Raw genomic sequence first — 22,181 nt, 5'->3', positions numbered from 1 at the left:
AAATGGAGGGTGAACGGAACGAGTTCTCAGAGGAAGAAGAAGAGTAGATCGGACGCCAGAACCACAACAGAGAAGACGAAACAAAGGTATTCCTTCCTTAGCTTCTTCTTCTCTTTTTCACTTTCAATTTTTTTACGAATTTGAGATGTACGTAGATCTATGCGTTTCTGTGACTCTCCTTGAACTTTCAACCTTGAATCTGGAAAAAGCAGGAGAAAAGATCCATAAAACTTTAAAGAAAATTTGATTCTAAGTAAAAAATAATCTCGCCGGCGCCGGAAACTAACTCCGGCCACCGCGCCGCCGTGCTAAGTCTTACCGGAGAAGATGAGTCTTCATCTTCTTCCGTTGCTTTTTCCAGATTCGAAGAAGAGGTGGGAGGAGAGAGTTTCTCTCTCTAAACTCATGTTAGAGAGAGAAACGAAGATGTGTTGTGTTGTTTTTCTCATGGATTTGGCTTATATACTCCCCGTATGATTCCACGCGTGCTAGCCTATAGGCCTTGCTATGGCCCTGTTTGCTTTTCAACCTTTTGATCTATTGTCTGCCACGTGTATGGTGTGGATTGATCCTTGTTGTGTGCCTGATATGCCTTGTAGTGAACCACGCGCCCTTAACCCTTGGATCTAGGGTTTGAGAGGAGCTGGATCAATCTGACGGCTGTAAAGCAGTTGGATTATCCAGATCCAACTCAGACTCTGGGCTTGGGCCTCTGGTTGCTGTTTTTTCGTTTTCTTGCAGTTTTATTGCTATTTTACACACTGTTTTCACTTTTTACACCCCTGCATGCTTCAAAGCTTTATTAAAAATTCTGAAAAAAAATGCTATTAATTTTCTTGTATTTTTTTGATCAATCTTGACATATTGCATGTAAGTTTTGATCAAAGAAATATTAGAAAATTATTTTGCCTTACTTATTTCTTTTCTTTTTAATTTTTGTTGAAAAACCTTGTTAAAAACTTGTAAAAATGTGGTGAGTTCTATTACTTTTGTTTTGGGATAGTTAAGAGTTGCTTCTTGTTATTTCTTGCATGTTGAAAGTTGTTGGAAATGTATGTGAATTTTGCTTGTGATTTTCTTGGTTTTTTTGTCCAATTTTGTGAAACTTTTTGCATGTTCTTTTTCTAATATTTTGGCTCATAATATTTGGTGCTTGATGAATGATTTTGAGGCTTTGTTTGTTGATGGATTTGAAGTATTTGGTGCTGTTTGTGATATGTGATATTGGTTTCTCATGTTGCAAATTGTTTGAATGTTATTATGTGCAAATTAGTGTAAAATAGGTCTAAAAGGTGCCAACACTTTGGAAGCTTGATGTGGCTTTATAATTTTCATATCACATGGTGAAATAAAACTCTTTGAAAATTTGCAAAGGATATGAAAATTACAGGTCACCATTTTGCCTTCATATTATGGTAATTTTAGGCATATTTTGCCACTTTTTTTGGTGCTATTTCTCATTGTTTTGCTTAATATTTCCTTGCCTATTTTTCTATCATTCTATGCCCATTATTACTAACCACTTTGTTCATTGTTTCATAAGCATCCTTCATCATCTTCATCTCACTTTCCATTTCTTTTCTATTGCACTTTATTTTTGGTTTTAATTCATTTTATGTGAGATTAAGTTCTCACAAGGGAAGTAGTGTGTATTTAGGCAAATGATGTAATATGAACTATGGACTATGGACACTAAACACTCACACATGCACACACCTTACATGGAGACTCTAGATGTATGTTTAGGATATGCATGCCTAGATGTATGTTTAGGTGATTGAATGCTTAGATGTATGCTTAGGATTTACACTTAGAAAAATTGCAACTTTCCAAAAAAAAAAAACTTGAACAACATCACTTGAAAAGATTTTCTAAATAAAGTAGTCAACACTCCATTTTTTTTTCTTTTACTTTCTTAAACAAAATTCAATGAAATTTAATAATACTTGGACATTTTTTGCAAATCACTAATTAAACCCCACTATTTTCTTAATCTCATGCTCATGAAGCCTCTCATCTACATTCTTCAAAATTCCAATTTTCAAACTTAAAATCAACCAACGAAAACAAAAACATTTTTTTGGAAGAGAACTACGATGGATTTGATCCCTTAAAAGGGTACTTAGGCAAGGAACTAATATTCCTTCAATTCAAATAAAACAAAAAAAATCAAACATTCTTCTCCCTCCAATTCTTCACTTAGTAAACCTTAGGTGTAAATATCGTTTTTCAAATAGCATTTAAAAAATAGAGAGCGCGCGTAGAAAATAAAGACGGTTCCTATAGGATACTATAGTCGTTATGGGTGCCTAACACCTTCCCGTAGCGAAAACAACTCCCAGACCTCGATTCTCAAGGGTTTTGCTTATTTTTTCCCTTCCCAAGAAAAAATGAGATATCAAAGGTTAAAAGGTTCAAACTTAATCAATGTTTGACACCCGAAAAACCAAGATAAAACATGGCGGTTTAGGTTGTGTGGTGGTCGTGATGCGGTGTGAGGAGGATAAGGGTTTAGAGATTCGGGAAGTGCTGTTCAGATTTGCTGTTTCGCTCCACCATTGGTTCTCTTTTACTCTGGCGACGGACGCCTTATCCTTGTCACCGGCGGTTGCCTTTTTACGATCGGGTTGTGTTTTCCGCTTCAAACCGGCGTCGCTGCCCGTGTTTTGGTGTTGGATTTCGTCTTCCTCTAGATCTAGATTTGTGTTGCTGCATGTTTTCTTAGTGAGGCTGTTTGGCGGCGTAGTGATGCAGGGGTGGTGGTGGTGATGTGCGGTGATGATGCAATGGTGGTGGAGGTTATTCAATAGTGGTGGTGGTGGTGATGCGTGGTGGTGGTGAAGTGTGGTGGGGTGTGGTGGGGGTGTTGATGTGTGGTGGTGGTTGGTCTTTTTGGTGAGGAGGCGGGTGCTTGTTTGGGTGATTTCCTTTGGAAGCAACATCTGTTACACGGGTCCATGTTCGTCATCTCTAGCTCTTGTTTGTGCTTTTTGGGTGGTTTAGGTGTTTACGGAGTTTGGAGGGTGCGTGTCCCGTTTTGTTGAGCCTTTTCCTTTTGATTTGTTTGTTGTCTAACTTTGCATGCCATGTCTTTCGTCTTACATATTGTGTGCTGGTTTTCGATGGGCCGGTTCATTTGGCTTCGAGATCGGGAGTCGGGGTCTAGCTGCAATCTCTGTTTGACTTGATTTGGTTTTTCTCTGGTGTACCGGGGGCGAGGGGTGCCCTGCTATTTTGGTTCTAAAGACTGGTGGGCCGATCACTTTTGATTCGAGATCGAAAGTCAGTTCTTTGTCTCAGTTTGGTTTTTGGGCTTTTGTTTTGTGCTCTTTCGGTGGATCGGAGGTCGCGAGGTTGTGGAAGATGCATAATCCTTCGGTCAGGTGCTCTTCGAAATGTGGCTCAGCTTGGGTGTTGGGGTCTGGGAGTTTTATTTTGAGGGTGTTCTTTGGGTGTGAGTAGTGACGTTGGGCGATGGTGGATACCTTGTTTACATGGGTTGTTTTTTTTTTTTGGAGTTTGTTTTAGGTGGTGATGTGTTTTGGTGGGTTTATCTTCAAGGGTGTTTTTAGGTGGTTATGGTGTACCGTCTATATGCGGCACCATTTGTATCTTGTTTCGTCCATTCCTCACGTCTTGCGGGGATGGTGTTTAATAATATATGCCGATTCTAAAAAAAAAAAAATCACTCAGTATGATATCAAAGAGTTGTTGTGGGCTTTCACAACTGTTACTGGAAAATTGTGATGATGTCACCTAGAACAGAGTGAAGCATGTGGTTAATAACTGCACAAAATTGAGGGAGATCAATTTGAGAGATTGTTATAAAGTACAAGCTAATGATATTGCCTTAATGATAGTTTTAAGGCCATCATTACGAAAGATCATCGCTCCATCATTAAGAATGAGGAAACGCTTCTTGCATTATGGATGTCTTGTTTGCTAGTTTGAACTTTGTAAGTTAACTGTTTTGGTTTTAAGATTTACTTCTCTTACAAATGTGCATTTGCTCATTAATCTTGATCTAATTTTGTTGCTACAAACTTGATCTTAAAATTAGATCAAGATTAATGAGTAGGTTTATGTCCCTTGGGCCTTGTTCCATTCTTTGTAATGACTTCAGTAGGTTTATGTCCCTTGGGCCTTGTTCCATTCTTTTTCCATTCTTTTAGGTTGTTTTTAGTAATTTTTGGAATTGCAACTCAACCTAAGGTTGACTACTTGTTTATTTTCCGTCTGTTCGAAACATTTTGATCGATGTTTCCATGAAAAACATCAGAATTTTAAACCTCCACATTATCAATTTTTACCCGTAGGTTTATAAATAATTCTGGATTAAGGATGAAGAAAAACATATTATTCTTATTGTTTCATCCAGAGGAGCGAGTATTGCAGTACTTCACTATCTTACTTTTCAATTATTTCTAATGTGTTTTCAAATGAATGAAATATCCCACTTTGTCGGCATCCATATCTAACAAAACGTCAATCAAATGAACGAACAGATACATGTTATATAGGATTTGTTCAAAATATTCACAATGCGGCATTTTAAGAGCAACAGCCTCCATCTTGGGATGCTTGTGGTTCTTCTTCTAATAGACTTGGAACATCCATTATCTAAAAAATCATGTCATACTAGTTAGTCTAAAAAATCATGTCATACATGTGTAAAAAACATACATATCAATCAATTTACCATACAACTTTCACTCAAGCAAAATATCATCACTTCCTTGTTTTTCACACCTTTGACACGTCTGTACTAAAATTTCTCAGTTGAGTTGTTATATTTTTAAAACAAATTTTCACCTTAGGGTAATTTGTCACCCTGCTACCAAAGTAAGAACCCATAGGGTGTAACAGACTAGAAAATTGCTCTGAAACTCTCTTCATTTCTATTGAATGAATTGAAAACCTATAAACTGAGTATATAATATATTCAGAGAAATTATCTAACTAACTTATAACAAAATTAAAGGCAATGTATAGTAAATTATAAACTAATGAACAAATATGTTTTCATTGTCTCTCTTTAATATACGCTATAACATCTCTCTATTGTTATCACAAACCGCTCTTTTTTAACTAACTTGTAACATCTCTCTAATGTTGTCTTTCTTTGCTTAGTTTAAATTTCCTAGATGTGTTTCACGTCGTTTGCGAGACATGAAAACACACAATGCGGGACTTGTAAAAATATAATTGAATTTTACAAAGTATATAATCAATTAAGAGAATGCATATAATCAATTAAGAGAATGCATTGAATGATTAGCTAAAGTCGTCTAGTCTCAACACAATTTGTTTATCTTTAATCCTTTTTACTATCTGTTACAAACAAACTCTTTCACACATCGATAATTGTGTTTTGTATAACTAACCGACTTAGTTACCGCTGTGCGAGAAAAGAAAAAAATCCTCTTATAAGGTACACATCATTTTGATGCAAGTACATACTCTTGACTTACTTAAAAATATAATTATTATAATATAATTATTTCGTTCTATTTAGAAAATATAAAAAAAAATCAACTAATTGATTAGTGATTAACAATTGTCATGCGTATGAATAATGAAGTGTAAAAAAACCAACATAACTTTATGGTGAGGTGACATTTTTTTAGCGAAAAACAACAAGAAGATAATGAAGTGTAAAAAAATGTAATTAGTTTATTATAATTTTTTTTGAAGAAATCAAAATGATATATATTAACAACGGCGATGAAAAAATTCTCGGTACAAGGTGTACTAGAGAAAACTCACCCCGAATAAGAATTGTTTACAACATAGTTACAGTAAAAATCAGTCGATAACCAAACAAAGTAAAGGGTCCAACCACCATCTTTGAGTCTTTGAGAACCGTACACAAAATTGGTGTTATTTGCTTTTAACCACCATAACGAATGATATTTTACTTTTTCTAACAACTGTAAAATCGGTGTCTCTATGTTCTTGAACAACCTGTTGTTACGTTCATTCCAAATCAACCAGACGCAAAGGAGCCAAATTAGTTGTAAAAAAGTTCGACGCACCTTCGAATGCCCTATAGAATGAATGAATTGAAGGAAATGCTCACTAATATTATGGGGATAAACTCCAGACATGCCAATCCAAGACCTGATGTGCTGCCATAAAGAACCGAAAACTTCACAATGAAGGAAAAGATGGGAGGCGGTTTCTTCCATGCCACAACCTGATAAACAAGTGATGTCTGTAGCCGCAAGGATACCGCGCCTATGAAAATTACTTCGGGTTGGTAACTTGTCTTTCAACAAACGCCAGGCAAGAATGAAACCTTCAACGGAACCTTTTTGTGCCAAATGAGATCTTCTTCTCCTTCAACAATGGATCCTTCCATAGATGTCAGTGCCTGATATGCACCTCTCACTGTGTAGCCTTCGTGGGGATTTGGATCCCACTGCCACCTGTCAGAAACATTAGGATGCACAACAACATTATCAAGTAAAGCCCTACACTCCCCTAATAAGTCTTCCTCCCATGCCCACAGTCTTCTCCTCCAACCCCACGCCTCTTCCTCCCAACCTAGCATACACATATCCGCGACTGTGCAATACTGATTTGTCGCAAGATCAAATAAACGCGGAAATCTCATACGCAAAGGAACATCTCCTAACCATCTATCAAACCAAAAAAAATACTCGATCCATCCCCTAACACCTTCGAGACCATCCCATCAAACCAGCCCCCATGCGCCTCTCCTATACCATCCCTAATCTTCGCTACCTCCTTCCACCACGGTGAAACACTCCGGCCCCCAACCGCCAACCTCCTTGCCTCCTCACCATATCTCGCCACCAAAACCCTATACCAGAACCCCTCTCTATCCACCATCAATCTCCAACACCATTTGCCTAATAAGGCTAAATTAAACTCCATCAACTGCCTCACCCTCAACCCTCCATGCTCCTTTTTTGAACAAATAGAGTTCCAAGCAATCCAGGAAATTTTCCTGTTATCCTCACTCCCTCCCCAAAAAAATTTAGAAAAAATAGAATTAATGAGAAATGATACCTGACGGAGCTTTGCAGAAGGAAAGAGCATAGACAGGAAGCGCGGTCAGGACAGATTTAAGAAGAATTAAACGGCCTCTGAAAGACAGGAATCGACTGTGCCACCCTAAACGTCTAGACTTAATATTAGACACCACAAGTTCCCAAAAGACTAATTTGTGAGGATCACCACCAATTGACAAGTCAAGATACACAAACGGTATTTTGCCCACTTTACAATTTAAAATAGATGATGCTTCTGTCAACCAAGAATCCCCAATATTAATACCAACCAATAAGCTTTTATGAAAGTTCACTTTAAGACCAGACATATCCGCAAATAAATTCAAAACCGCCCTTAATGCTCGGACATTGGCCCAACTCTTTTCACCAAGAAGTAGTGTATCATCCGCAAATTTCAAATGAGATACCAGAACCGATCTTGATAATCCAACTTCGTATCGCGCTTGCATCATAAATTATTTTCCCTGCCGCAATCCCCTATGAAGAGGAAACTCATCAGTTGGACTTCCGTTTACTAAGATAGAAGTAGTGGCTGTTGTGACACACTCTTTGATCCATTTCCTCCATAACACAGGAAAATCCATCTTTTGCATTACCGCATCCAGATACCCCCAATCAACCGAGTCGTAGGCTTTTTCAAAATCAACTTTAAAAAGCATCAATTCTTTTTTATTCATTTTTGCCTCATCAACCACTTCATTTGCAATTAGAATGCCATCTAAAATTTGTCTATCTTTCACAAAAGCTGTCTGAGTCTCAGATACAGCCTGACCAATAATCATTCTCAACCTGTTGGCCAACACTTTCGACAGAATTTTATACAAACATCCCACCAAAGGAATGGGCCGAAAATCCTGTACTCTCTGAGGACTATCCACTTTTGGTATAAGAGCAATAAAAGTAGAATTAATACCTCTTGTCAGCTTGCTATTGCGGTGAAAATCTGAAATGAAGCGCATCACATCTCCTTTCAAGTCTTCCCAAAATTCCTTAATGAACCCGAAATTCACACCATTTGGACCAGGACTTTTATAACTATCACAGTCCCACACCGCCGCTTTTACTTCTTCAACTGAAAAAGGTTTTATTAGGCCGCTACCTTCCACATGAGACAAACTTCGAAACCGCAAATTTCCAACCTCGGGCCTTATGACATGCTGATCCGCAAAATGATTCTTAAAATGATCAAAAACTGCATTTCGGATTGGCTGCACACCTTCCACAAGCTCTCCATTGACCATCAAAGACACAATGTCATTTCTCCTCCGACAACTAGATAAAATAGAATGGAAATACTTGGAATTAGCATCTCCCTCCTTCAACCAAAGCATCCTTGACTGTTGCCAACTAATACTCGTACTAACACGTGAGAAAGAATGAATGTCATGCGTTAAACCTCTCATTTCATCAATTTCATCCTCCAACAGTTCACCATCCTCCCCTTTAACGTCCAACTCAGAAAGACAAGATTTTAAGGCATCAATTCTACCTAGAATATTTTTAACATGAACCATATGCCACTTCTTCAATGCTCACTTAATCAATTTTAATTTTTCTCGAAGAACATAGCCACCCCACCCTTCAACTTGAAATGATTGCCATTTTTCTTGAACAAACTAATTATAGCCCGACATCTCTTGCCAGCATTTCAACATTCTAGAAGGACGGGGTCCCCTATTTTCCTCATCCACATACAACTGCAGGGGGCAATGATCAGAGAGCCCCCGTAAAAGGGCTACCTGAAAACAATTCGGCCATTGAAGACACCATTCCTCTGAAATTAGAAAACGATCTATCCTGCTCATGGAAGTGCCATCCCCTTTGTACCAAGTGAACCATCTACCACATAGCGGCAAATCTATTAACCCATTCTCATCGATAAAAAGATTAAAATGTTGGAACTCCTGGACTGAACTGTGACCCCTAACCGACCTTCTTTCCTCCGCATTACGGACAGCATTGAAATCCCCACAAACACACACCTTTTCACCCCCTAACAGCTGCAAACGATCTGGCAAATTAGTTTATTATAATTATTCTCTTTTCTATGAAAAAAATACTACAAAAACTAATTATTTAGTTATTCTATTTTTTGCGAAAGAATTTTTTTAGAAATTCTATAGTGACCTACATTTGTCTCGTGTTTGATTTTTATAATAAATTATAATTAGTATATTAAAACAATGGACTAGTGACAAACAGTTGTATCATATATGAACCGTATCTTCCAACCATAATCATAAGTGACACATTTGCAGAAAATAACACTTGAAACAATGAATTATTTGTCATGTGAGCTTAGCTCAATTGGCAGGGTCATTGCATACTATATGCAGGGGTCGGGGTTCGAACCCCAGACACCCCACTTCTTCACATTTAAAATGTGTGAGCTCAAGCCACTAGGCTACTTGACAAAAAAAACAATGAATTAGATGGGTAATTTGTTTCCTAATATTTATAGAATATATGGATAGGAATAGGCTAAGCCGAACTATAAGGGCCTACGCCCTAGTCTAGTACAAGCCAGATCAAGTTGCTTTTTCAATAAATAGAGAAGATTTGAACTCTTTTGGAAGTTTAATTAGTTAAAAAGGCCAAATTACAGGCCATAAAAAAAGTCTTTTAAACCTATAAGGCTGACTTACTTAAGTAAAGGTAAACAATATTATTTCTTACTTCTATCTATTACTATAAAGTGTAGCTCGACCTAGCATATTCCATGCGGATGATAAACTAATGTTTTTTTTTTTTGAGAGAACTTATGTTTTTATTTTGAAAGGATGAGAAACTCTTCTACAGTCTCGGAATATAAAAAGGAACATAAGGTGTCGGTTCAATTTTCAAGGGCAAAAAGCGTAAAAACACTTGACCCTAATTTTTTTATTATAAAATATATTGTTTCTACAGTCTTTTTTACTACGTGCTCACAAAACCCTGATTTCTGTGTGACGCAATCTTCTTCGTGTTCTCAAAACCCTAATTCTCTCTAATGGCTGAAACAACAATTTCACATATGAAAAGGAAGAGAACTTCTTCTGTTAAATCTTCCCAAAAAATGGTTTCTTCCATTGAAACAAAAAGCAAAACTACTATTGATGCAGCAATATATTTATATTTACCTGATGATTGTTGGGAAACTGTCTTCAGATTCATAATCAACGACGGCGACGAAATCAACAACCGTCGCAACTTAAATTCTCTCTCTACCGTATCCAAACGATTCCTCTCCATCACCGACGGCCTCCGATTCTTACTTACTCTCTGCCAGAATCAAACACAAACTTTCCTCCATCGCCTCTTCAGAAGGTTCACCAACCTCAACTCCCTCAATCTCTCGCGATACAGTGGTGATGACATGGACGACCTTCTTTGCCAAATCTCTTGTTTCCCATCATTGAAAATCACTTTACTCAATATCTCCTATCAACCCACAATTCCGGAAAATGGACTGCGAGCTTTCTCTCAGAATAATACAATTTTGACCTCTCTCACTTGTTCCAACATTTATGATATCAATGCCACTCATCTGTTACTTATAGCCAAATGTTTCCCTTTACTCGAAGAACTCAATCTCAGCGAAGTTGGAATGTTCATGGACACTATAGCAGACAAGTCTGATAGCTATGTCCATGGGGTTCAGGCTCTCTCACTCGCACTTTCCAAACTTCGCAAGGTTAATCTTTCTTACTTTCCCATCAACAATCAATCGCTTTTCCACTTGTTCAACAACTGCAAGCTTCTGCAGGAAGTAAATATGTTTGGTTGTTATGCATTAACCGATGCAGGCATTGCTTCTGCTCTCCGTGAGAGACCAACATCGACGTCTTTATTGTTATCAATATCACTTCACGATGAATTCACTGCTTCGCATTTAATTGACTCATTGGTGAGTTTGAAGAGTTTGACTTGTCTTGGTTTGTCTGCTTTGAATATCTCCGATGAGTTGCTCTACACTTTTGCAAGGAAACGTCTTCCGTTGACAAGACTTGACCTTAACATTTGTTTTGGCAATAATTATGGTGGACTCTTTTGTTTGTTATCCAAGTGTCATCAAGGTTTCCAACATTTGGATCTTGAAGATAATAGGTTTCTGAATGATCAACATGTTGTCAAATTGTCTTCTTTTCTTGGTGATTTGGTGTCCGTAAACCTTAGTAATTGTAGCAAGATCACAGAATCAGCTTTGTTTGCACTTGCTAGGAACTGTCCTTTACTTGGTGAGATCAGAATGGAAAACATTGGGGGTAGTGTAGTAAATAATGATTCTTTGGAGTATTTTGGTGTACATCCTCAATTAAAGTCTCTCTATTTGGCTGAAAATTCATGGTTAAGTGATGCAAATATTATAATGTTTGCTTCCATTTTCCCCAATTTAGAGGTGCTTGATTTATATTCTTGTAATCGTATATCTAGAGGGATTTGTCAAGTATTAAGAAGATGTTGCAAGATTAGGCATTTGTACTTAGCCTATTGTGAAAAAGTGAAGCTACTTGGAATGAACTTTGTAGTTCCCATGCTGGAGGTGTTGGACTTGTCAGATACGAAGGTTGATGATGAAACATTGTATGTCATCTCAAAGAATTGTTGTGGGCTTTTGCAATTATCACTTGAAAATTGTAATGATGTCACAAACAAGGGAGTGACACATGTGGTTGAAAACTGCACACAGCTGAGAGAGATTAATTTGGGGGATTTTCCTTTAAGTGACAAAAATAGGGACCTCTTCTCGCGTCGTGGATGCCTTCTTCGCTAGTATTCCTTAATTACTATGCTGAAGTTTGAACACAGTGAGTTGTTTTTGTTTTCAGACAAATGAATTTCCTTCGTTGAAAACTTTCAAAGTATAATTCACAATTATGTTAGTTAGAAAAGTAGTTTCATTATGTCAATTATGGGACATCTTATTTTCATCTGTATCAAATTTTAAAACAAATTCTAAATTGATTTTGATCTGTTTTTAGCAGATTGTTTCTGGTGTTTGCGAGTTTTGATATCTGCCTTCGTTTTGGAAGGGATGTTTTTGGGTGCTTCGGTGATCACTCTGCAGTGCAGCTGGAGGAAGTTTTCTGGTTCTGATTGGCCTTTTTCTTGTGCAGCAGTTATTCTTGTTGCTTTTGGGTTGGACTGTTTGCTACTGTTATGTTTTGGTATCGGGACTGTCTTTTTCTTGTGCCGCAGAGTATATGTGTTTTTTTATTTGTATGTGGCTACTTCTGTAGTATTATGTTTCCAGGTTGCTCCTGCTGTCCTACTTTACTGGTTTTTTCAATCCCTTGCAATTTAAGAAATATCAATCAAATTTTGGTTTTTTTAATATATGATTTTTTGCTATTTTTTTAACATTCGTATGTATAACTACACAATTGCTCAAATGTCAGGCCAGTGCTTCCAACCACATAATTTAACTTTGAAATTAACTTTGACATTAGTTATACGGCTCATGCTATGATGTATAGCTAGTCGATTTGATGTAGGAGGGCTTTCTTAGTAATTTCGTAGTATTTTATTTTAACCAAATCTTAGTAATTTTCTAGAACTTTCTATTATTATTTCGTTTTGTTTTATTTTGGCCCACGGGTTTGTTATTTCTTTCCCTATATAAGCAGAACTTATGCAGCCTAAGAGGCACACTTTTGATTCAATAAAATTATTAGAGATTTTCTCTCAATTCTGGTGGATTCCGGAACCCTTATTTTGATAGGTTTGTCGCTTGCAACCCTATTTTCACAAGTTTGTCGCTTGCAAACTTGTTCTTTTCTATCTAGGTTTAGCGTTTGCTAACCCTACGCTTCCGTACTGCGTCAGTTGGCATCAGAGCAGGTTTCTCCTGTTCTTTTTTCTAACGTGATCAGCCATGGGAGATCAACCAGTTACCAGGGCAGATTTTGACGGTTTAGCTGCAACCATCAAAGCTCTTGCAGATCAGATTGCAGTGATATCCACAACAACAACGGCAACGACGGCTCAAATAACGACGTTGACGGCTAGGGTGGACGACCTCGCCAACAAAAACAACAACCGAAACAACAACAACAACAACCGAAATAACAACAACAACCGCAACAACAGGGGAGGAGGACCAACTCCGGATATTAGGGTTCGTTATGTCAACAACCCTTCTGATGATGATTTGAGTTTTGATGAGGATGAAGTCGTGATCGATGATGGGAGTGAGCGTGGGAATCACCAAGATTACCGCGTTAAGGCTGATATTCCCCTATTTCACGGAACGATGGGAGTAGAATAATTCTTGGACTGGCAGATCGATGTTGATAGATTTTTCGAAGTCATGGGTATCCCGACAGACAAGCAGGTTAAGATGGTTGCGATCAGGCTGAAAAGCACCGCAGCTGTTTGGTGGGATAAGCTCGTTGTTTAGAGGCGTAGACAAAATAAACCCCCTATTCGAACTTGGAGAAAGATGAAACAGTTGATGCTTGACAGATTTTTACCTGAAGATTATGAACAGATTCTATATAAGATGTATATTGAATGTGTTCAGGGCAAGCGATCAGTGACTGAGTACACGGCTGAATTTTTGCGTTTTTCTGAACGTAATGAATTAGGCGAGTCCGAGAATCAGAAGGTGGCTCGGTATATTAGCGGTTTGAAAAGTTCATTGCAAGAAAAAATGGGATTACAGACTGTTTGGACCGTTGCTGAAGCGTCCAACCTAGCTTTAAAGGCGGAATTAATAGAGAAATCCCCTAGAAATTTCTCAAATTTCAGAAGATATTCTCCACAGAACCAAGCTGATGACAAAGAGAAAAGTGCAGCAGTCAAAGATTCAAACCATGTTAGCAAAGCAAGCAGTTCTGGCAGTGCACCTCCAGTCAAGGCCCCCGTTCAAAAGCAGAACAACCCTTATGCGTATCCTAGTGGTGATAATTGTTACCGCTGCGGTGGGAAGGGTCACAATTCCAATGTTTGTCCATCAAGGAGGGTTGCTGGAGTAGCAGAAGGTTTGGATGATGGTGATGAGCAACTTGACGAGGAAGATGAATATGTAGGAGTTGAGTTTGCTGAGGAAGATTCTGAAGAGAGAGTGAACTTTGTGCTTCAGCGAACGTTGCTGGCATCCAAAGAGGAAGGCCAACGCAAAAATTTATTTAAGACTCGTTGTTCCGTCAATAACAAAGTATGTGACCTAATAATTGATAATGGAAGCACGGAGAACTTGGTGTCAAAAAAATTGGTGGATTATTTCAAGCTACCCACGGAGCCTCATGAGAAGCCATACTCTCTTGGCTGGGTCAGCAAGGGATCCCAGGTACGAGTGACGCTGTCCTGCAAAGTTCCTATATCCATCGGCAAACATTATAGAGAAGAGGTACTTTGTGATGTTCTTGATATGGATGTTTGTCATATTTTACTTGGTAGACCTTGGCAGTTTGATAATGATATTACTTATCGGGGACGGGATAATGTGATGTTGTTTACTTGGGGAGCCCATAAGATTGCTATGACACCTGTTTTACAATTTGATAAGAACCCGAAAGAGAAGAAAACGAGTTTCCTAGTGATGACTCAGAATGAAAAGGAACTTGATGATGCTGTTAAGGAAACTGAGTGTTTTTGTCCGGTTGTGATCAAAGGGCTGATGAATGTGGTGAAAGAAGAGATTCCGATACCAAGTGAAGTCTTAGAAATTCTAAAAGATTTCAATGAGCTGATTGCAGATGAGCTTCCAAATGATTTACCTCCTATGAGAGATATTCAACATCAGATAGACTTGATTCCAGGATCTAGCCTACCAAACCTTCCTCATTACCGCATGAGTCCTAAAGAGAACGAGATTTTAAGGGAGCAGATTGAAGATTTACTAAGAAAGGGATTCATCCGTGAGAGCATGAGTCCTTGTGCTGTCCCAGTCCTTTTAGTACCAAAGAAAGGAAATCAGTGGAGGATGTGTGTCGACAGTAGAGCCATCAACAAGATAACTATCAAGTATCGGTTTCCAATTCCCCGTTTAGAAGACATGCTTGATGAGTTGTCAGGGTCTAAGGTGTTTTCAAAAATAGATCTGCGTAGTGGATATCATCAAATCAGAATTAGACCAGGAGATGAGTGGAAGACAGCTTTCAAGAGTAAGGTTGGACTTTATGAATGGCTAGTGATGCCTTTCGGATTGTCAAACGCCCCTAGCACCTTCATGCGATTAATGAATCAGGTTCTACGCCCCTTTATTGGATCCTTTGTGGTAGTTTATTTTGATGATATTTTGATTTATAGTAAGTCCAAGAAAGAGCACTTGGAACATGTGAGGCTGGTTTTGCAAGTTTTACAAGATAATCAGTTGTACATTAATCTGAAAAAGTGCACATTCAGTACCAACAAGTTACTTTTCTTGGGGTTTATAGTTGGTGAAGAAGGAATCCAGGTTGATGAGGAAAAGGTGAGGGCTATCAGAGATTGGTCTGCACCCACATCAGTTACTGAAGTACGTAGTTTTCACGGACTGGCCACTTTTTATAGAAGATTTATCAAAGATTTCAGCACTATCACTGCACCAATCACAGAATGTTTGAAGAAAGGAAAATTCAAGTGGGGTTCCGAGCAAGATCAGAGTTTTGCCTTAATAAAAAAGAAGTTGTGCACCGCCCCAGTCTTAGCTCTTCCTGATTTTGAAAAGGTGTTCCAAGTTGAATGTGATGCTAGTGGAATTGGAATAGGAGCTGTTTTGTCTCAAGAGAAGAAGCCAATTGCTTTCTTTAGTGAGAAGTTGAGTGAAGCTCGCCAAAAATGGAGTACTTATGACCAAGAATTTTACGCCGTTTTCAGAGCCCTTCGCCAATGGGAGCATTATTTGATTCATAGAGAGTTCATTCTGTTTACTGATCATCAAGCTCTGAAATTTCTCCATAGTCAGAAAGTAATCAACAAGATGCACGCTCGGTGGGTGAGTTTTCTGCAAAAATTCCCATTTATTATTCAGCATAAATCTGGTGCTCTCAACAAGGTAGATGATGCTTTAAGTAGGAGAGCTTCTTTGCTTGTCACTTTAGCACAAGAGGTTGTGGGTTTTGAATGCCTAAAAGAATTATATGAGAGTGATGTTGAGTTCAAAGAATTATGGGCCAATTGCAAGGAGCATCCTTGTGCAGATTTTCATATTCGAGAAGGATACCTTTTTAAAGGAGACCAACTGTGCATTCCTTGCTCATCCTTGAGGGAGAAATTAATTAGGGACCTACATAGTGGCGGTCTTAGTGGACACATGGGGCGAGATAAGACCATTGCTAGTCTAGAAGAAAGGTTTTATTGGCCGCACTTGAGAAAAGATGTTGGAACCATTGTCAGGAAATGCTACACTTGCCAAGTTTCTAAAGGTCTGTCGCAAAACACTGGTCTTTACATGCCTTTACCCATTCCTGATGACATTTGGCAGGATTTATCTATGGATTTCGTGTTGGGTTTGCCTCGTACCCAGCGAGGTGTGGATTCTGTGTTTGTGGTTGTGGACCGATTCTCCAAGATGTCCCATTTCATTGCATGCAAGAAGACTGCGGATGCATCCAACATAGCCAAATTATTTTTCAGAGAGGTTGTGCGTCTTCATGGGGTTCCTACATCTATTACCTCCGACAGAGACACCAAATTCCTCAGTCATTTTTGGATTACTCTGTGGAAATTATTTGGAACATCACTGAACAGGAGTTCTACCGCTCACCCCCAGACTGATGGACAAACTGAGGTCACGAACAGGACTTTGGGAAATATGATTCGCTGTGTTTGTGGTGACAAACCGAAACAGTGGGACTTGGCTTTACCTCAGGTTGAATTTGCTTATAACAGCACCGTGCATTCTGCTACCGGAAAAACACCTTTTGCACTTGTTTACACTTCTGTCCCTAGACATGTGGTTGATTTGATTAAGTTGCCTAAAGCTCCTGGAGTTAGCATAGCTGCTGAAAAGATGGCTGAAGGGATTATGACTGTGAAAGATTCTGTCAAGGCCAAGTTAGAAGCTACCGGGTTGAAAAATAAAGCTGCTGCAGATAAACGGCGAAGAGTCAAGGTTTTCAATGTGGGGGATGATGTGATGGTGTTTCTGCGAAAAGAGAGATTTCCCGTTGGTACCTATAGCAAGCTACAGCCCCGCAAGTATGGTCCGTTCAAAGTGACTCGCAAGATCAATGATAATGCATATGTGGTAGCACTTCCAGATTCTATGAACATTTCCAACACTTTCAATGTGGCAGACATTCATGAATACCATGCAGATGAAGTCCTTTATCAAGATGAGAACTCGGGGTCGAGTTCTTCAGAGGTGGAGGAGACTGATGTAGGAGGGCTTTCTTAGTAATTTCGTAGTATTTTATTTTAACCAAATCTTAGTAATTATCTAGAACTTTCTATTATTATTTCGTTTTGTTTTATTTTGGCCCACGGGTTTGTTATTTCTTTCCCTATATAAGCAGAACTTATGCAGCCTAAGAGGCACACTTTTGATTCAATAAAATTATTAGAGATTTTCTCTCAATTCTGGTGGATTCCGGAACCCTTATTTTGATAGGTTTGTCGCTTGCAACCCTATTTTCACAAGTTTGTCGCTTGCAAACTTGTTCTTTTCTATCTAGGTTTAGCGTTTGCTAACCCTACGCTTCCGTACTGCGTCACGATTGCAGGCTCAGTGTTATGTTTTTGGGTTGCTACTGTGACAGATGGTTCATTAACTAATCTGAACCAAACTGAATTGGTTCAATTTATAAATTATCAATCAAAGTTCAGTTTTTTTGGTATTTTTTTAACAATCCTATGCATAACTAGTTATTTGCTTCCAACCACCTAACTTAACTTTGACATTAGTTATATGGCTCTCGCTATGAACCAAGGGAGTATATACATATGCATTGCAACAACTGTGTTTTGGATTACCTACACTTGAATTCCTTGGCATTAAGTTTGCATCCGAAATATGTAAGAAAGAGAAGAAGAAAAAAAAAGGAGAAAATGGATATATTAAGAGGGTTCTTTCTTCTAGGATTAAAATAGAATTTCTTCGCATTAATTTTCTGGCTTCATAAACCCAACAAAAGAAGTGTTCTAGTAGTTACTATTTAAGTTATGGGGTGTTTGGCCTGTTTGCTTAAATATTTGTACATGCTCATTTTCTACCTTTACTTTTCTAAAGGTAGGTTGTTTGAAAACCATAATCTGAATCTCAAAAGAAACTCCATAGTAAGCAATGGAAACAAATAGATATAGACACATTGTACTTTCTCAAGCTCCAAAATTGCTTTAGGAAATATTATCTTCTCATAAATTCGTTTTTCATCGACATATTCAGTCTTGCTATAGTGCTTTTGCATAGCGGAATTCAAACAAATTACAATTGAGCCGCAATACATTATTTAGTTGAAAATATTGTATAACAAGTTATATAGTGGAGTTATATCACTATTAATTGTTAGGTGGAATTTGAACTAACCGCTATTTTGCGCGATCCGCAATTGCCGACAATGATTCAGTCTAACTAGAAAGTTTGAGGTAGAAACCAAATACTAAATGAAGTATTGTAAATTGTAAATTTTGAAATGTACACATTATTACTATTATTTTTCTAAAACTAAATCCAACAATGTAAGAAACATTCGTTCAAAAAACAAAAAAGAGACCAAACAGAATCCATTTACCAAAATTAACAATGAAAACAATTGAACATCTTATTACATTGAGTAATTAACAGGAAGGGCACATAAACAAACAAGGATTCTAAACAACAAAAATAATCATGGTGTCTAATGTTAGCCACTAAGAGATCAAAACATGGAAATAATTGTTATTTAAGTAACAAAATAAAATCTAAAAATAACATAACAGACCATAATGGAGCTGCTTGATTTCCCCAATTTGGAGCTGCTTGATTTTAGTTGGTGCAGAAATTGGACATCTGAAGGTCTTTGTCACATTTTAAGGAGATGTTATAAGATTACACATTTGTACTTAACCGGATGCCCACTTGTGGACATATTTAAAATGAACTTTGTAGTTCCCAAGCTAGAGGTGTTGAGCTTGTCATATACAGAAGTTTATGATGATGATGATGATGAAACACTCTATGCAATCTCAAAGAGTTGTCCTGGGCTTTTGAACTATCACTGATAGAGTGTTACTGGGTCACAGTGAAAGGAGTGAAAGATGTTGTAGAAAACTGCAAACAACTGAGACAGATTGTATCGGGAAGTTCTTCTATAAGTGATGAAATTAGGGAACTCGCCATGAATGCCTACTTTTCTAATGTTCTGAAATTGATATGAACACTGTAAGTTCTCCTTGTTTTAATATTTTCTTGTCTAAGAAATAATTTTTTTTAAAATTGTCAACTTACAAAGGCTCATTTACTAACCAGTCTGTTGTTTTGTTTATATTAAGAACTCATAACCGAAGTATCTTGTTTTGTCTATATTCAGTTCAAATAAATTTGGAACGCGATCACTTGGAAGAGGATTAAGTTGGTTGTTGTCATCAATAGTGCTCTGCTTAGAGTTTCATCTAGTGCACCGGTTCTGATTGAGTATGAGTGTTATTTTATGCTTGTTTGCATCTAGGTCTATGCAAGTGTTGAATTGATGCTTCATTGATTTATATCACTATGCAGTTTACATTTGTTGGAAAATATAGAGCGTGAGGGAGCTAGTGGTAGGGACACACATTAGTGATGAGCATATTGTAGGAGGAGATACATTAGTGATATGGTGAAGCCTTCAATATTATTGACATTGCATCTCAAATGCTTAAAGGCTTGAATACAATTGCACCCATATAAGTCTATTTATAGGTGCTTATAGATGTTTCTAGAACTAGAATAATCTAGGCCTTTATTTGCCTTTTCTACATTAGAATATTATGGATGTTTCTAGGCTACAACTTAACCTAGACATTAATGGAACAATCTAGAAATATATAATAACTTTAAGCTTATTCTAGTTTGCTCTAATGTATTCTAGAAATATCTAGAAATGTGCATCATATTTCAACACTCCTCCTTGATGCATATTTCGAAAACTTCAAATGTAGTACGTAGTTGCTCAAACATAGATTTGTGCTATCATCTCCTCCTGCATTGATACTCTTCATAGTTGATCAATTTGACATGATAGAAAATTTGTGCCACCTCTTGCCATGATATTTGTTATTGGTCTTGATGAAGACTTCTGCATGGACCATTCTTCCTCCTTAGTTGCATGTGAATCTCCTTGTCGACATTGTTGAAGATTTCTGATAGGGAGAATTTCTTGTTCATAGTTGCTTGTGAGTCTCCTTGTCACTCATGTAGTAGATTCTTGACAGGGACTCATTCTTGCTTTAGTAGTTACCTATGCTTGTACTCAAGTTAAGCATCAGAGGTCACAGGTCTCCATTTATATTTATTGCCTGGACTTGTGCTCTATTCGAACTTGAGTGTCTTATTCGCCATAGGTCTTCGACATTAGTCGGACTTGAACTTTAGAGGATCGGGCTGTTAGGCTACTTGAACTCCTATATAGCTTCTTAGTGTTTTTGTTTGAACTCAAACAGAGTAGAGCCTTGTGGCTACATGTACTCCTTTTGCGTTTGAGTCATAGACTGAGAATTTCTACTTTTGTAGAATTCATGTTATAGAAGAACATATAGTTGGTGACACGAGGTCATATTTTGCTACGCCCTGTTAATGACCGAACGCAGCTCTGATACCACTGTTGGAAAATATAGAGCGTGAGGGAGCTAGTGGTAGGGACACATTAGTGATGAGCATATTGTAGGAGGAGATACATTAGTGATATGGTGAAGCCTTCAATATTATTGACATTGCATCTCAAATGCTTAAAGGCTTGAATACAATTGCACCCATATAAGTCTATTTATAGGTGCTTATAGATGTTTCTAGAACTAGAATAATCTAGGCCTTTATTTGCCTTTTCTACATTAGAATATTATGGATGTTTCTAGGCTACAACTTAACCTAGACATTAATGGAACAATCTAGAAATATATAATAACTTTAAGCTTATTCTAGTTTTCTCTAATGTATTCTAGAAATATCTAGAAATGTGCATCATATTTCAACAACATTGTGTGTGAACAATGATGTTGATGCATATTTTTGCCAGCCTTGTTTGTTGCAAATGAATTTTCTGCATCAATTACATGCTTTGTTAACTAGTGGTAGCTGGTGGGTGTCTAGTCTGATACTAATACACATTAATAATATTGATGTAATAAAAGTAGTTCCCTTGTTAATACATTTACATATATTGGATTGCCATGTTATTGATGGTCAATTTAACTTGGAGATCTAGATGGGTTTGTGTCCTCCTAATAACACATGTAATTTAGGTATATATGAATAGGATCAAAAGTCATTATGTTTATTTTCGCGGTTTTGATTGTTTAATAGGTGTGGGCTTCACAGCAAATTGAGTGACATTTGAAAAAGAGGAAGTTAAGCTTAGGCGTGGGCTTCACAGCAAATTGAGTTCAAGGGAAGATGGTCGATTTTCAGGAAATTTAAGCAAGTTTCGAATTAAACAAACAGCTAGAACTAGAAGATTTCAAAGCTCGATCAAGCACCTAAAAAATTTATTTATTTTGTTCACTTTCTCATTCATTGTTTTGTAATAATTGTTGGAGCAAAAAGTCTGACTTATTGGATTAAAGTGAAGTTTTCCAATTGATCTGGAGAATAAATGTTATTATTTATTCTGATGATTGGGGTTACCTATGCTTTATTTGCTAACGAATTTGATGAAATGTATCGACCTTAGATTAGATCCAAGTTAAAATAGATTCTATCTTACGACAGCTTCTCCATGAGAGAATTATTTGTTTCTTTTACTTTAAAATACGCATTTTGAAGTTTTTAAGTTTATAGGAGTTCATCACATTAATTGGCTCGACCATTAGACATGACCGAAAGTAAGATTAGCAAGTAATATAGACAGTCCATATATTGTTAGAAGTAAAAGGCAAAGTACTTCTATTTCTTAGTAAAAGGCACCAACTCTCTCCCAAGAGCCCCGCAACCTTTACTATCTAATTACCATAAAAGACCCTCAACTTTTAGTATCTAAATACCCTAAAAGTCTTGGTCTATATGGCAAGATAGAATGTGTGCTAGAGGAGGATGAATAGCGTTTTACAAAATTTATCGAGTTTTAGCGA

General features: G+C 37.5%; 1 protein-coding gene across 1 annotated transcript; it reads left to right on the top strand.

Moving 5' to 3' along the window:
• The first annotated feature begins 10,050 nt into the window (after positions 1 to 10,050).
• LOC146913011 (uncharacterized) lies at positions 10,051 to 11,819 on the top strand. Its single transcript, XM_085720848.1, has 2 exons — positions 10,051 to 11,715; positions 11,766 to 11,819. The coding sequence occupies exons 1-2, from the start codon at positions 10,051 to 10,053 to the stop codon at positions 11,817 to 11,819; spliced, it is 1,719 nt and encodes a 572-aa protein (XP_085576974.1).
• The last annotated feature ends 10,362 nt before the right edge of the window (positions 11,820 to 22,181 follow it).

The sequence above is a fragment of the Medicago sativa genome, chromosome 6 (genome assembly GCF_051527215.1).
Source record: "Medicago sativa cultivar Bolivia chromosome 6, Bolivia_mono, whole genome shotgun sequence".
Classification (NCBI taxonomy): domain Eukaryota; kingdom Viridiplantae; phylum Streptophyta; class Magnoliopsida; order Fabales; family Fabaceae; genus Medicago; species Medicago sativa.
This window is presented reverse-complemented; position numbering and strand designations above follow the sequence as displayed.

Coding starts and splice junctions, on each gene's coding strand:
- LOC146913011 (XM_085720848.1), top strand. CDS start 10,051: ATGAAAAGGAAGAGAACTTCTTCTGTTAAATCTTCCCAAAAAATGGTT. Junction 11,716..11,765: donor ACTGCACACAGCTGAGAGAG/ATTAATTTGGGG, acceptor GGACCTCTTCTC/GCGTCGTGGATGCCTTCTTC.